A 16179-nucleotide genomic window follows, 5' to 3' on the forward strand; every position below is an offset into this window, starting at 1 on the left:
GGGAGGGCTCCATGGAGGTGGTGAGTCTGGGCCTTAAGAAAGAAATGTCTGCTAGATAGAAGGAAGAATTTTCTTGGGCTGGCTTTGATGTCAGACAGAACCTGGCAGGAATCTGGGCTTCGCCTGTTACTAGTCGCATGACCTGGGGTGAGTCGCTTCCCTTTGCTGAGCCTCAGTTTCCCCATCTGTAAAATGGGGCCAATAATGGTAACACTTAACTACATGAATGATTGTAGATTTAGTAAAATGAGATATACTTGCAAAGGAACCATCACAGTGCCTGGTAAGTCATCAACACACACAGTTCTTTTCCCTCCCTCATTGCCTTTTCTCCTCTTAAATATTGGTCTCAGCAGGTCGCTCCGTCACTCTGAGTCTGTTAATTCACCTCTGCCACAGAGGTAGTGATGCCCAGCACACAGAACTGTGATGAAGACTTCAGGGAGTAACGGGAGAATTTGCTGAGGTTCCAGAAGCCAGAGATCCTACCTCGATAAAAAGGACACGAGCCAGAGAGGGGCTGGCCTGTCTCACTGTTGAATAATCAGCAGCACCAACTGACCCACATCACACCCCAAGTCCTGGGCACTGGGCATGTGACAATCCAGGGAGACCGGTCTTTGTCTGGGCAACCGTGTCTAGACTGGGACTACCATGCAGGCCATAAGCATTTCCTGAGCACCTACTATATCCACCGCTCTCCCTGCCAAGGGCCAGCGAGTAAGATGGCGGGCACGGCCACTTGGGAAGAGGGAAAGAGAGGAGGCGTGGCCAGCAGGGCATTGGCGGGGCAGGAATGGGCCCACTCCTGGCTGCAGTCCGGGCGCGGACAGGAGGCCCAGTTCACCTGTTCCTGGGGGGTGGGGCGGGGCTGCTTCTTCCTTTCTTTTTTTTAAAATAAAACAGTACAGTTTTTTCCCTAAAGGTACGAGTCATCCATGTTCAGTGTTTAAAGGTTTGGAAAAGGCACAATCACCAGAAGAACTAGCTATAAGGCATAAGTGCACATTTAATTTTTCCTTCCAGTCTTTTTTTTTTTTTTCTTTTTTTTTTAAGGTGGCCTTGTCCCTTCCCCACTGGGGAAGGGACATAGCTGTTCATAGGGGAGAATCAGGCTCTCCCCTGGGCCTTTTACCAAACGTGCCTTTTACTCTAACCACCCAGGACCTGACAAGTCTTCCTAGGATACAGGGTGCGCAGAGCTGTGGGAGGGGCGTCAGCAGGTCTAAACTCCTGCCCCCGCTTTCCCCACGGAGTGGGGGCAGAAATTAGGTTCACTGAGGGAGGTGCGAAGGGAAGTCCTCAAGGAGCAGGGCACGCCTTGGGCTGTGGGGTCTTGGTCCTCAGCCATTCGGCACCCAGGCGAATTGAGTTTGGGGCGGGGCATGGTCCTCCTTTCGCCCGTTTGATTTCGTGCTCTTTTCCATTGGAGCACCCCACATTCTCCTTCCCTTAATACCTTCTGCTTGTCAGCCACTTCTCTTCCTCTTCACAAAGGTGAAGAGATCAGGTTAGACTCACAGACACTGAAGCGCAATGACTCAAAAGACCTTGCATTTTTAAAAAGCCCAGATGGGCAGCCCTTTACTGCAAAGGGACTGAGTGCTCACGGTGATATTTTAGTCACCATGTCACACAGTGAGGGATGTTTGCGGAGCGGTGGGGTGGGGGGGGCTGACTTTGGTCACCTCTGCAAATCATAAGTTATGGCGTCTGTCCTCTCCGCCCACATGTAAGTCTGAACCTTTTGCCAAAAACACTTTTCCCAGACGCAAAAGAAAACCCCAAAGAGGAACCTAAACCTCACGCTGCTGCGCGGATTGGATGTGGGAGCTCGGGCTGTGGGAGCTCGGGCTGTGGGAGCTCGGGCTCTCACCAGCCAGCGTTTCAGAGCACAGGCCTGATGGCGAAGGGGGAAGTGAGGGTTGAAGCTGGAAACCTCTGGGCCTGGTTCATTCATCCATTCGTCCATTCATCCTCCCTTTCTTCCAACCACTTAGCAAGAAACCCTGAGTGGCTCCTGTGAGTCCCACCTGCTCCCAGAGGTGGCCCTCCCCACAAGTGGGAGGTGAGGGGTATGTGAAGGCAGGGGCAGAGGGCTCTGAGGCCTGGAGCGGAGAAGGGGAAGGACCAGGGAAGGCTCCCTGGAGGGGGCTGGGCCTCGAGAGGAGAGGGGTGGGTGTCTCGCCTTCCGCATCCTGCTCAGAGTCAGGGTGCCCCTTATGCCCAAGGGGAGGGAGAACATTAAATAGGAATTATTTCCAGCATCTATAGGGGGCTTTTCTCCATGCCGGGCCCTCTCAAAGAATGACGGAGTCTCTCTCCCAGCCTTAGTCCCACAGTTTCTAACCTCTTCTGTGTCCAGGTGCTTCCTCCAGGAGGTGCTACTTCCAGGCCAGTGATGGAGGCCTGGGCTCCGAATCCACCAAGGGCTGAAGCCCTCCCTCCCTCCCTCCCCTTTACGTCCACCAAGGAAGGCAGGTACTCGGGCACTAAGGTGGGAACAGCCAGCCAAGTCTCTGGCCGGCTCTGAAACTGGAAGCTCAGAGGAGGCCAGGACTCCCGGGGGGCTGCTGGTGGTCCTGGGGGGACTCCTGGCGGAGGGAGTGTTGAATTCAGTCTTGAAGACTGGGCGAGACACTCCAACCACTCTGGGTGGTGGATCTGAGGAAGGGTCTGCAGATGAGGCATCACAGGAATAAGAGCTGGTGTTTCGGCTGCCCTTCCTGAACCCTGAGCCGAGGCTTCAGTTAGCCCACCCGTGGAGGGGTCCGTACTGGCTCAGAGACAAGGCTGGGCTCAGGGGGTACCGCTGTCTCCTTGCTTCTCAGAGCTTTCTGGAAGGTCAGGTTTTCAGGCGCAGTTGCTCAGGGGCACCCATCTCCCAGACACCCTCCCCTCCATAAACTTCCCTGCCCTCTCAGGTAACTGAGCAAGCCTCAGCTTTGATGCAGCCACCTCAAGGCCTCGTTCGTCAATGGGCCCTCTATGTGACCAGTGGGGCCGCCGGCCGTAGTGGGCGTGGTGAGGCCTGGACACACAGTCCCACTGTGTGGGGCCCATTCACGCCCGCCCAGACCCTGTGGCTGGTGGGGGGCTCCCAGGAATGCCCTTCCAGTCTGGGGGGCACTTTGGACAGGCAGGGTGGTCTAGGGAGCGGGTGCGCGCAGGGCGGCCTCAGGAGCCGCCATCAAAGGGGCCCGGCAGAGGTGGCGCCAGTCTAGCGCCATAGTGGATGCAGGATGGCTGGCGGTCAGTCAGTTCATCTGCCATGGTTGGCGGGGGCGGGGGAAGCCGCCATGGGTCCATCGCTCTGTCCTTGGGTGCCTGAGACTTGAGATTTTCAGTGCTAAAATCAAGAGAGTCCCCCTGCTGTTGGCCACTGCCTAGAGTTTAGGAAAAAACACAGTGACTGATCTCTCTGGTCTAGGCAGCTTCCTCCCTGTCCAGTGACCTCTGAGTCAGACTATCTCAGCTAGACCTGCCCAGGACCATTTTGTCTACCTCCTGCCTCCACACAAGCTTACCTCATGCCTGCGAGGCCATATTCCATTTCTCCCAGGCATCTTCAGGGGAGGAGCTGCCAGCCAACTACCCAACCACTGAGAAAACCTAGGCCAGACAGTCAAGCAAGCCTGTCTAGTCACCTCCCAGCACCCCTGCCTTGCACCGCACCCTCCAGCCAAGCCAGGGGGCACCCAGAATCCTCTCGTTCTTTCCTGCCTCCACATCTTCACCCAAGCCATTCCCTCTGCCCGGGTCATCCTTTCCCCCATTGTCCCTTCCTCGCCTGCAAGACCAAGCCGAGTGTCCCTTCTGGGAAATTATTCTCTCCGCCCAAGGTGAGCCTGTACCCCTCTTTGATCTCCATCTCCCAGTTTTTCCCCCACTATAACATGTATTACACCCCAGGGCAGTTTTCAATTTACCCATCTCCTCCCACACCGGCCCAGGAGCTCTCTAAGGGCAGAGAGCCTGACCTAGTCCGTCACCCTCGCACCTGACCCCTGCACGAGGTCGGGCTCATGGTCACGTAAGGAGTGGAAACATTTATTGAGCGCTTACTCTATGCCAGGCAGCCTACTCATTTAATTCTCTCCAGAGCCCTGTGAAGTTGGTGTAGTCATCACCCCCATTTTACGTATGGGGAAACAGAAGTACAGAGCAGCATATTTGTAAAAAACTACACAGTTGGTGAAGGGCAGAGTCAGGACTTGATTCCAGAGCCCAAGCTTGACTCTCAACACCCTACTCCTTGATAAGCTTTTGTGGAATTACCGAATAAGTGAAAATATTTGTCTTTCCAGGATTTTCTAAATCCTACATGTGGCAGCTGAGGGCCATTTTCTCTGGTTCTCTCCCTGGAGGGGTACCCTTCCTCAGCGTCCTGGGAGAGTGCTTTTGCTTGTGGGGGTACAGTTTATTGAGGGGAAGGTGAGGGGACCTCCTGTGAAGGGATGCTGCAGGAGGTGCAAAGAAAGGCCTCATGGGGCTTCAGGATAAAAGTGCTGAGTATCTTAAGGCTATTGAGAAAACCAAGGCCCAGAGAGAGGAAGGGACTTGCCCATAGTCACGCAGTATGTCCGAGTCACGGCCATTAGGGCTCAGCTTCCCCATTTGTCAAAGAGAGGAATAGATGCCTTTCTCCTGCCCCGGAGAGTCCCAGGAGCAGAGAAGGGAGGAGGATAGAGATGCGCTGAGGGCCCGGCCGCACCACAGGAGGCCGCTCTGCCCTCTCGCACCTTCCATCTCGGTGTCCGGAACTGCGCCCTCAGTTTGCCGCTCTTGGGGTGAAGCACTGCTCTCTCCTTGCCTCCTCCTCACCCTCTACTGCAGGGTGGGCTCGAATGCCTCTTCACCCTCTTCCCAAACCTCAGTGAACTGAAAACGAATGCCCCCTCCTCTCCTAAGTCAGAGAACCCCAGAGGAGCGGCGGTGGGGGATGGTTGTTGGATGTTACTCACAAGAAGTAGGACTCTTGGGGGGCGGATCCCTAAATGCTTCCGAGAGGTCTGAGCAGGCCTGGTCATTAGCTGGGCTTAGATCCCCGAAGGCAAGCGGATGAGTAAGATGCTTCATCCTTACCCTGCCTTTGCCAGTGAAAACAAGAGAGCCATCATCTCCCTCTGGTCTATGGGGACACTGAGGGAGCAAGAGCTTTGGTGATGGTTTTGGGGACCAAGCTGCGGGACGGGGGAGGTGGAGATAGTGAAGGCCATGGTGGGGGCTGGGCCACGTCCAGGAGCGTCAAATCTAATTCATCCCTCCCATTGTACCTATGAGAGGATGGCAGCTCAGAGATGTTAAGTAACTCTGATGGAGCCACACAGCACATGCATGGCAGAGCCAGGCAGAGTTCTGTGCTCCAGCCAGGGGTGTGTACACCTGCCCGGGCTGTGCCTCAGAAGCACCTTGGGGAGGTGCTTTTCGAACCACACGCGCCCAGGCCCGAACACGAGAGATTCTGATTCTACAGTCGGAGGTGGGAATTGGGAATCCAGGTGTTCAAAAGCTGTCTAGGGACGGTGACGTCCCAGGCCTGCTGGGCCGTCACCTCGTGCTGAGCGACAGGGACTGGAGACTGGAGTGCCTGCTAGTGTAGAATTCTGGGGGTCCATGAACTTGGGCAGGAAACACATGACATCTTTCTTTTCATTGATTTCTAACTGAAATTCAGCAACTTTTCCCCCAGTGATTTTGTCACAGTGGAAATCACAGATATTCTCCAGTTTCATTAGGGTTGTCACAGATGATCTGGAAAGACCTTTTATGCCTCTCGCCCATCACTGCTGCATCATGGCCATTGACAGAGCCTCTGTGAGATCTTTTCATTCAGTCTGTTACTAACGAGGCACGTGGTTACAATCTCACAAACTTCTTTTTTTTTTACAATTTGCTAACTGTATTCCTAAAGATTTGATTTCTTCTGTACTCCTACGAATTTTGTTTTATGCCTTTAAGAATGCAATTCTGAGAAGGAGTCTGTAGACTTCCTGAGACTCCAGAAAGATCTGTGGCCTAGAACAGGTTAAGGACCCTGTGTGGGGCAGTGTGGAGCCGAGCACTGCTGGACCCAGAGCCTAGCTCTCTGTGGGGACAGAAGGGGCAGCTATGGCCTTGTGAGTCTCCAGGGACAGAATCTGGGAGACAGAGCCCCCCAAGTGAGCTGTAAGCAGAACGTGGGGAATAGAACTAGGCAGGAGAGAGGGTGCCTGAATAGCATAGGCAGAACTTCATGGGATTTCAGGGGAAGCCTCAGATCCCAGACCCCAGGCCTCCCCCACGGACCCCAGCTTACAAGGCATGTCTATATGCCTGTCCACCAGGGATCAGCCTGCTCTGCCTAGTGGCTTCCTATCTCTGGGCACACACTGGACCAAAATCCATCAGCTTTCCTTCCCTTCATGTCACTGTCTGTCATCTCCTGGGCTCCGTGGCATCAGGAGCCCATCCTAGGTGGGCCAGCCCATCTCCCCGTGTTCCTTTGTTTTAAACTCTACATTTCTCCATCTTGTGCATGGAGGGAGAAATACAGATTACAAAGACCCAGCAAATGGTTTTTATAAACTCTTATTTTCTTGCCACAGAACTGCCTTTAATTAGCTTAGAGGACTACAAAGGGAACAGCGTTAGAATAGGAGTGGCTTAAAGGAAAGAGCTTATGGCTCTCGGCTCCTGGACTGGGGCTGCTGCTGTCGCCAGCCACAACAGGTTTAGTGGGAATGCCCCGCCGCAGGAACAGCAGACCCTCTTCTCTCCCCACTCAGTCCCCACCTGCAACCACGCAGCCTGCCCCAGCTTCTCTCCGGAGAGCAGAAACAGTCCTGCTGTCAGGGAAGCCCTTGCAGAAGCCTTTGGACAATAAGCACCCAAACGTGCCCACTGCCGGCCACCCAAGGACTGCTAGCCAGCAGTGGGACAGGCAGAAGGCCAGACAGACATTAGGAGTGACTTCTGTGTCTCAGCTGGCCACCTCGGCTGAATAACGGCAGCACCAGCCACCCCAAACCTAGAGTCCTAGAGCTCACTAGGCCCCTCTGTCCCGGAGGAGAACTGGTCCTTGTGTCCCACCCAGAGGCATTGCCTTCATACACAGCCCATTCCCAGCCTCAGACCGTCAGCACATCACAGCCAGAGTGGCACAGAGAGGTTAAATAACTTGGCCAAGCCTGCTCAGCAAGGTAGCAACCTGAGCCGAGACTCAAGCTCAGGGACTCTTGATCCCCAATCTCAGGTGCCTTGGCCCCATCTAGGCTCCTGCTGAGGAAGGGGCGAGGAAAGCAGCAGGGTGCTGTCTGAGGTCACGGCGCATCAGCCCCACGTACCAGAAAGAGGCCGAGAGAACTCCCTCTCTGAGTTCCAGCCTCTGTCATAGGTTCCACAGGCCTCCTGGACCTCGTCCTTGTTGAGGGACTTGACCCAAACCTCTGGGTCCCCCTGGGCCATGAGTAGAGCCAAAAGCTGCCCAGAAACACTTTCTTGCCCTCTATAACCAAGTCTGCAAACACTCCCAAGGCCTGTTCTCTCACATCCATCCAGTTTCAGTGCCGTCCAGAGCTACGCAAGTTCTCAACAAAAACCTAGAGCCTCCTCCTCCTCTTGCTGCTTCCCTCACCCCAGGGACCATTCAGAGAATGTGGGAGAAGGTCCTTAGGAAGGCGCAGCCTTGCCCCTGCCTGCTCCACGGCTCTCAGGAGCTGGCCTGGCCCTGGGAGACCTAAATGTCTTTTTCAGTCCCTGTCTGCCTGAGCTCAGATGGAGGGCCCAAGCTCTCCGGGTGGGCCAGGGGCTGGGGCTGCAGGACCCAGGAGCCTCATTAGAAAGGCAGGAAGCTGTGGGTCATAGGGACACCCCTCAAGTCCTTTCCATCCCAGGACCCCCTGAGGCCTGCCCTTTGAGGTCTTGAGGTCTTGTGGTATCCATTGCCCCCACCGCTAACCGTCCCTACCAGCTGAGGATAAAAGACCCACAAAGATGTCCACTCCAAGAGACCACGGAGGCCACCAACCCTTCTTCCCACCTCAGGCTTTCAAAGGCCAGCAGATTTAGGTAGACAGGCTGTACACTTGAAGGCAGCCAGGACAGTCAGTGGAGGGACACGGTCTGGGGCCTGGCCGCAGCTCCCCACCCGAAAGGGCCAGCTCAGGGCCCTGGGCAATAGTTACTCACCGCGGATGAAGGTCGGCGTGTAGGTCGGGAAGGAATCGAAGATGCTGTTTGATGCCATGCCCCGCTCTGAGGAAGGCGAGAACTCGGCCCTTCGAGGGGGGTGGGCTGGGATTGACTTGGTTGGCTGTTGTTTTATTTTTTTCTAGCTACTTTTGAAAATAAAGCAGGGGGGAGAGTGTTGCTTTTTGTTTTTTTTGGTTTTGCTTTTTTTTTTGGTTGTTGTTTTGTCTCTTTTTTTCCCCACCTACTGCTACGAAAAAGAAAAAAGAAAAGAACGCGAGAGTGTGTGTGTGTGAGCGAAAGAGGGAAAAAAAATCCCCAAGGAAAGTAAGTTTCTGTTTGTACCCAAGAATTTGGATTCCCGGTCCCACAGGAATGTCTAGCCACAAATTTTCAACAGAAGCGCATGCAGAGTGTATCATTAGATGGCGGGAAGGGGCCTTCGGCAGCCAGGGCGGAGGAGCTCGGAGGGCAGAGAGAGCAAAGCCAGGCCAGCGTCAGCGCCACGGGGAATGAATGAATGAGGCTCACCCCCCGGCAGAGCCCAGGCTCCAGTGGGTGCGAGGGCGGCCCGGGGGTGGGGAGGACCAGGAGCCAACCAGCTCCTGCGCAGGGCCCTGAAGGCTGCCGAGGGCCTGGCCTTGTGGTTCTGTGGTTGAGGGACCAGGCCTCACAGTGTCAACCCAACCTCAGCTCACAGGATGCAAGAAGCCAGCTCGCGGCCTTGGCCCATTGGCTGGGCCACGGTCACCTGGGCTGTGATGTCACGGCCTCTTAGAAGATCTTGTGGCTGCCTCTCTCTCTTTTTGAAAAAAAAAGAAGAAGAAGAAGAAGAAGAAAGATAGGAAAAAAAAAAAAAAAAAAAGGAAAGAAAGAGAAAGAAAGAGAAAAAGTGACGGCTTTTATTTGTGAGGCCGGCCTTAGCACGCGGCCCAGAAGCAGAACCGAAAGCAGGGAGAGTGGGGCGGCCGGGGCGGTGGTTTGGGAGCCTCCTTTTTAATGAAGGCCAGCACTGGTCTGAGCAGGCTGGGAGCCCCGCAGGGCCCGCACTGGCCGCTGGGAGCCCAGATCCCCCCGCGTGGCAGAGGGCTCCCTTCATACCTCTCTGCTCCGGGGCTGCGGCCGCAGCCCCCGTTGTCCACTACCGCGGCTGCCGGAGAGAGAGGTGTCCACATGTGTGGCTGGGTGGTACTTCAGGGGGATTTTCTGGGAGTCGGGATTAAGTACAAATGGGAAACACATGAGGCGGCATCACCAGCGTTCACGCCTCGCCGTGGCCTGCCCACCGAGGAAGTTCTTTCTTGTGAAAGCTAGCGGCTCGGCCGTGCCAAGGGGCCCTCCACAGAGCTTGGGCTCTGAGGCCTGAGCTTGTCATTCAGGGCCTTTTGCTCACTTCGCTCACTCGTGCACCCATTTTGGGTTCTCTGCTCTGGCCTAACGTGCCCGGGCCTTCCTTCCTCTGTGCTTTTGCTCATGCCGTGCCCCTTCAGTGCCCTTCGTCAGACCCTTTTTGAATCCTTCATGTCCCAGAGGGGTTGAGGCTCAGAAGGACTCAAAATTAGAAAAGTCATAGAAGAGAATTCAACCCTACACTTCTACGTTCCCAGAAGCGCGGTCAGGTGTGGGGGAGGGTGGCAGCTTTTACTATTTCTCTCGCAAGTTCTGTTCTCCCATTTCACAGGCCAGACCATGGAGGCTCAGGATGTTGAAGTCAGCTTGGCCACAGCCCTCTGAGTGAAATTGGAACACCAGCCTCTGACTCACCAGCCCCAGTCTTAGCCATGACCATAGCACCCTTTGGTGTCCTCTAAGCTAAGTCCTGAGACCAGGCCCCAGCACCAGCCTCTGCCTCACAGTGGCCTCTGTAGGCTAACTCAGAGCAGGAAGGGCCTCTGCAAGGAGGAGAGGCTTGTCCAAGGTCCCATAGAGACTGGTTTCTGCCCACAGCTACACTAGGTCACCCGGGAGCGGGACACCCTTGGACACTCACTGTGCCTCATCTGGAGCCCCATGAAGGCTCAATCTTCTGTCCCTGAATGGTGAGTTGGTGGTGGTGGTGGGCTTCTAATTTGCCCAGGGAGGAAGCTGGTATATGGTGCAAGCCACAGGGCTCTGGGGTTGGATTTCTAAATTCCAGTCCCAGTTCTGATGACTACCAGCTGCAAGACCATGAGCAAGTCACTTCCTTTGCCTGGGCCTCAGTTTCCTTCCCTGTAAAATGGGGATAACACATTTCTCAGAGAGACAGGCAACTGGGCGAGGGCACCATAAACATTGGTTTCCTTGCCTCAGTCTCAGTGACGTCATTTGGGCTCCGTTATGAGTAATCACAGGTAAGGAGCCATCACAGTCATGTAGGAGGACAGACTGTCCCCGATGTGAACTCACCAGCTGGCCCGGCCTGGGCAGGGCCATGGGCTCAGCAGCACGGATGGAGCCCGCCAAGGGGCCTCGGCCTCTTGGTTAGACTCGGAGCATTTGGAGTCTCACATGCTGTGGACTAGATCAGAGCCGGACACGACTGGGAAGGCCCCCCTTTAACAGAAGCGGAAACTGAGGCCCCCAGAGGAGCAGAGACTCACCCAAGCTCACCCAGTGAGTCAGTGGAACCCAGGCCCTGCTTCCCAGCCCGGGAGTTCTTTCCACTCTGCCAGTACCACCTCCAGTTTCTAACGTACCACCCTACGCACTTTGCTGTTTTTTCCATAAGTAAGAGCAGGCCCCCCATAACGCCTATAACTTGGTCACCCAGAGGGGACTCTCCCTCCCTGGGTAGCTGAGCCCAAGCTCAGGAACCAGAGGGGGCCCAGGAGGCTGCGTTGGGCTCAGGAGCGCTTCCGCACAGGGGTGGTTGAACGCATTCCTGGGGCAACGTGGCAAACACACGCTGGGCGCCAGGTTTCGTCCTTCCCTTGGGAGGCTTATAGTCGCCACATGCCCCCTAAGAAGCATGTGCCAGCCTTGGAACAAACCCTGGAAAGCTACCTGCGGAAGCAGGAAGAACATTCCTGAAGCCCGACTTTGGTCTTTATGAGCTGTGAGATCGTGGGCAAGAGGATTTATTCTTCTGAGCCTGCTTCCTACAGAGCCTATGAGATGGGGTCAGTAACAGTACCCACCTCCCAAATTGCAAAAAGAATTACATGAGACAATGTCGTGAGTGTGTCTGGCACACTGGAGGAGCCCAGGACCCTTGGTCTCCCTTTCCTTCAACTCCTGAGGGTGCATTCTCCGGGCAAACAGAGGGCAGGCAGGTTTTCCCTTGTCCTCCATTAAAAGAAAAAAAAAAAAATCTGATATCATAGAAGCTTCTGAACCCATTTGATTAGGTTAATCAAAAAAATTTGGTTGAAAAATGGAATCATAAAAAAAGTATTCATTTTCATTAAACTTTTTATTTTTACTTTAAAGTTACAAATGTGAGTTAAATGGTCTTCCCCTCGTTCTTCTGGCTTAAGCCAACCCTGATGGCATCTCCTACGATTTCCAAGTTTGGCTTCTTTAAAGTGGAACATGAATGTGAAGATGCTTATACAGCAATCGGTATCCAGTAGCATCTGGATTTTACTATTTCCCTCAATCTTTTACAATGTTCCACCCGTACTTAATTCAACTTATTTTTTAGCAACTTGCCGTTACTGAATCTTTCCAAGGTATTCAACCTAATTTTCATAAAAACAGACACTCTGTTTTGCATCATATCATTGATAACAGAGCATCGCCGTCCGTGAGGGTCCAATCGGGAAAAGGAAAGTCGCTTTATGTACTGGGAACCGAGGGAAGTTAATTCAGAGGTTATAGGCAACATAGGTCATGGAAGAGCTTAGAAGCCAAACAAAGATAACGAGGAGCCCCAAGATTAGCCACAGCAGGGAACCACTGCCCTCCTTTGGCAAGGGGGGCATAGGGAGAAGTAGTGCTGCCAGGGGTCCCCAGAGGAAGCAGTATCATGGTAGAACATTCTAGCATTTGTTGGAGCCACAGAGGGGACTCGGCCACTATGAAGATGCCCCCGAGATGAAGAATAAAGGGGCTTCTCTCTTCTTCCCATTCTTCAGTCTCTTTCCAGTGCCTCCCATTGGTCGAATGGAGCTGGGACTAGCTGACTTAGTGGAACCAGACCCCTGAATTATAGAGCCAGACAGGGGAAGGCATAGAATGAATCGAGGGCAAACTGGCCGCAGACCGGCATACTATCCAAAGAAGTTCTGTAACCTTGAAAACCAAACAGGCATACACAGGTTTGGAAACGAACCCAAATGACGTTAGCAAGTTGATATCAGGGAGCTGGCGGGAGCAGAAAGTATGAATCTCAGTGAAGGACCCCTACCCCACGGGCATTGATTGGCATCTTATACCAGAGGTGCCAGTGAGCCCAAGAGTCGGCTCATTGGAGGTCAGTTAAGAAAGCACCTACTATGAAGGGTGACGAGGTCCAGTTTCTTAACCTGTGTGCAGAGCTGACGCTTTCATCACACTTGAGTTACTGTGATGGGGGAGGTATGCCGCCAGTCATGAGCGCTGGGGGCGGGGCCCGTAAATGAACTTTACAGTGTACGAAGACGGCACACTCCAAGCCCACTGGCCCTCCCAATAACCTACGGGACAGGTGGCTCTCTTCACCTTTCAAATGAGGAAAACGCCAGTCCCAGGGATTGACCTCCAAGTTCTAGCTCCAAGAGTCAGTGCAGCCCAAGTCAGCTTGGTCCAAATGGGGAGCAGATCTGAGGTGGGCATTGGTCTTGGAGTTCAAATTCTGGCTTTCCACCAGCAAATTACAGCGCTGGGCCCAAAGAAGGTGTTGGAGCGATATTTGATACCTGCTGCAGGCTGGCCAGGGAGCACCCCCACAGGGCCCAGCACAGAGACATCAAGATCAGATGCCCCCTTCTCCTATCTCTCCACCCCCGAAGCCAGGCCCACCCCCTGCTCTGCTGGAGCCCAGGGCAGAGAATGACACCTGGAGGCCACACAGCCTACCCAGGGACCAGGAGACCCAAGCCAAGGGGTCATTAGCTAAGGACCTACCACGTGGGGTGCACGTGCTGAGAGCTTTACGCACAGTATCTCCAATGGTGGGCTCCCAGAACAGCCAACTGCGCTGAGTGGTCTTCCTGCCAGTTTCCTGGGACAGTCAGAGAGGTGAAGAACCCTGCTCAAGGTCATCCAGTTTACGGTGGAGAAAGCGGGATTCAAGCCCAGCCTGCCCTCTGCCTGCTTTCTGGGTTCCTCTCCCCTCCCCAGCCCCAGCCTCTCTCTTTCCTGTTGTTTGTTTTGAAAACTGCTCACGGTGCCCCCTTCAGAACCTAACCCCTCCCCTCTCTTACTCCACCTTCCTGGCCCAGCCCCCTTCTCCAGGACCCTCCCTTTGCGGGCCTCACTGCCATCCCAGTGTAGCTTCAGCATCAGGTATCTTAGCGGCATCGAGGACGATCTGACGACGGTTTTACCCATGGCGTCTGCCTCATTAGGGACCCCAATAGCTCTACTCATGGGCTTTCCTCCTGCCTGAAATCCTACCTTTGGGTTTGGATACATAAACCCAAATATGGGTTTAGCCATCAGTCTTCTGTTAAAAAGGCAGAGGAGCAATGGAGCCTCTGAGCAGGGTCAGCCAGCTTGGGAGGCTAACCCGGGCTGGGTTCCACCAGTTCCCTCCAAATGGGTATGTTGCCTCCTCTCTGGCCAGACTTTCCCCACTGCTTCAAATCATGACCCACAGTCTCCCCCAGCGCCACAACCCAACACACGAAGCAGACCAGGCAGACAGAGCAGAGGTGGTTCTAGCCAGGTTCTAACCAGGGAAACTGAGGCTTGCAGATGGAAAGGTCTCACATAGTCACATGGCGAGTAAGGGGAGTCAACCACAGGTCTGCTGCCGCCACTCGCAGCCTCTCCAGGACATCCCCAGACTTCCCTTCCATCCTCAGGTCCTCCCACGCGAGGTTGAGATGCTGGAGCCTTGGATTCGGGTAGAGCTGGGTTCAGATCCCAGTTTTGGCACTTCCTAGCCATGTGATGTCAACCGGGCTTGTCAGAACCTCACTGCCCTCACCTATGAGGTGAGACGATCAAAAACTCCTCTTTCCTCCCAGGGCGTGTGGGTCGGGTGAACCGCAGGCAGGGCGCAAGCAGGCACTTGGCTGGGTTAAGCTCTTCTGGTGCTATTCAGTTAACACACTGAGAGCCCTGGGCAGTGTATGGTGTGTGTGTTGGGGGGGAGGGGAGGAGGACAGAGCTGGGCAGTGGGAACGCACCTCTGATTAGCATTTTAATTCTCCCACAGCCACTCCATCGACATAAGCAGAAATCGTATGTGTGCTTGTGCCACTCAGCTCTGAAAAGAGATTCAAAACAGGGTCTTGGCCAGTGGAGGAGAGAAAGTGTCAATGACTTAGTTAATAAACAGTGGGGACAGAAGAGTAATCTTTTCCCTTGGGGGCATGTGGCTAACTCATGACTTCCCTAAGGATCCTTGGAGCCCCACCCAGCAGGCTGCTGCCCACCCACCTAGTCCCTGCTTCATGAGGCCCTGACCCTCCTGGCTTCTGGAGGCCAGCCCCAGTCAAGGGCTACCTGAACCTGGGGCCCAGACTGTAGGATGGGGGCACTGGAGAGGTCACCCTGGCCACAGTTTGTCCTCCCTGAGATGCTGGTCAGCCCAGAAGCCTCTCTTGTGTTCCTTTGAGACCTGGAATGTCTTGCCCATTAAGATATTCTCTCCCTCAGAGTCCCAGGCCCTCAGAGGAAGAAATAAAACCCCAAGCTTCAGCTCCTTTTGGTTTATAAAACGATCTTTCTCTTGGTCTTAAGGTGGAATAATCTATTTTTAGCATCAAAGAGCTCTGCTAGGGGCTTAGCCCTGCTGAAGGACCAGCTCTGTGTGACCACAAACCGGGTAGAGGCGGGCGCTCCTCATCGGGTGGGACAGAGGGTGGCCAGGAAGGGTGCCCCTGCCACCCGCAGGGCGGGCAGGGCGGGGAGGGCCTCCAGGGCCAGGTGCTCCTGACTCCCAGCCGGGCTTCTTCCTTTTCATTCCGGGAGCACCTGTCTGGGACCAGTCTGGTGCCCCAACACCCCATTTCCTCTTGGCGCATTCTCCCCACAAACCTAACAATAATAACCATCGCAAGAATCATAAACTAGCCCTGACACAGCATGTACCACGTGCCAGGCACACTTCCAAGAACCTCACATAAATTAACTCACTTTATCCTCACAATAATCTGATCTTTTCAACAGATAAGGGGACTGAGACTCAGAGGTTAAGTGACTCGCTCAAGGTCAGCTCAGACAGGATGCGGCAAGATTTGCACCTAGACAGTCCATTTTATCATAATTTAGTCTCATTTTACAGCCAAGGAAACAGAGGCTCAGAGAAACAGATGCACTTGCTCAAAATAAACTAGATCACAAATGATGAGGTCAGGTTTCCTGACAGGGCTGTCTGACCCAGGGCCTCTGGCCCGAACACTTACCTGGATCTCTGGGTTCCCAGGGCATGGCACCTATGACCTCAACAAATTCTCCCAGCAAATGGGGTGCGTGCGTGCGTGCGTGTGTGTGTGCGTGAGTGCGCACTATAATTCTCCTACCTCCCATTTTACTGAAGAAGAAACTAAAGCTCTGAGAGGAAAAGGGACTTGCCTGAGGTTGTAGAGCCGGAAGTGGCGGAGTCAGGATTTGAACCTCATCTCCTATAATTCCTGAAGCCTTTGCTAGAAGCTGTTATCTCAAGACCCACCTCCCCCCCGCCCCCAGCCCTTGCTGCTTTCCTTGAGGGGGCTGAGCCCCAGGAGAAGAACAGATTGAGCTGTAATTTTTAAAAAATGATTTGGTCTTAATGTTTTTTTCCCTCTCTATCTCCTTCCCTTTCTTTCTCTCTCTCTTTCAGTCATAATGACCCTATTTGCAGGGGTGTGCCGCCCAGCAAATTTGCTGACCCAGGCAAAAAGGAAGGGGGGCTGTCATTATGTGGTTGGGAAATGGTGGGGCGTTTTGTATGCCACC

General features: G+C 54.1%; 1 protein-coding gene across 1 annotated transcript in view; it reads right to left on the bottom strand.

The window, feature by feature from the left end:
• The window catches only part of RUNX3 (RUNX family transcription factor 3), a 61089-nt gene extending 52423 nt beyond the window's left edge, over positions 1 to 8666 (bottom strand). Inside the window, exon 1 of the mRNA XM_039854262.1 lies at positions 8170 to 8666. Coding sequence (XP_039710196.1) covers positions 8170 to 8227 — 58 coding nt within the window. The 5' untranslated portion in view covers positions 8228 to 8666. The remainder of the gene's footprint in view (positions 1 to 8169) is intronic.
• Between the last annotated feature and the right edge of the window lie 7513 nt (positions 8667 to 16179).

The sequence above is a fragment of the Pteropus medius genome, unplaced genomic scaffold (genome assembly GCF_902729225.1).
Source record: "Pteropus medius unplaced genomic scaffold, Ma_sr-lr_union100, whole genome shotgun sequence".
NCBI classification, from domain to species: domain Eukaryota; kingdom Metazoa; phylum Chordata; class Mammalia; order Chiroptera; family Pteropodidae; genus Pteropus; species Pteropus medius.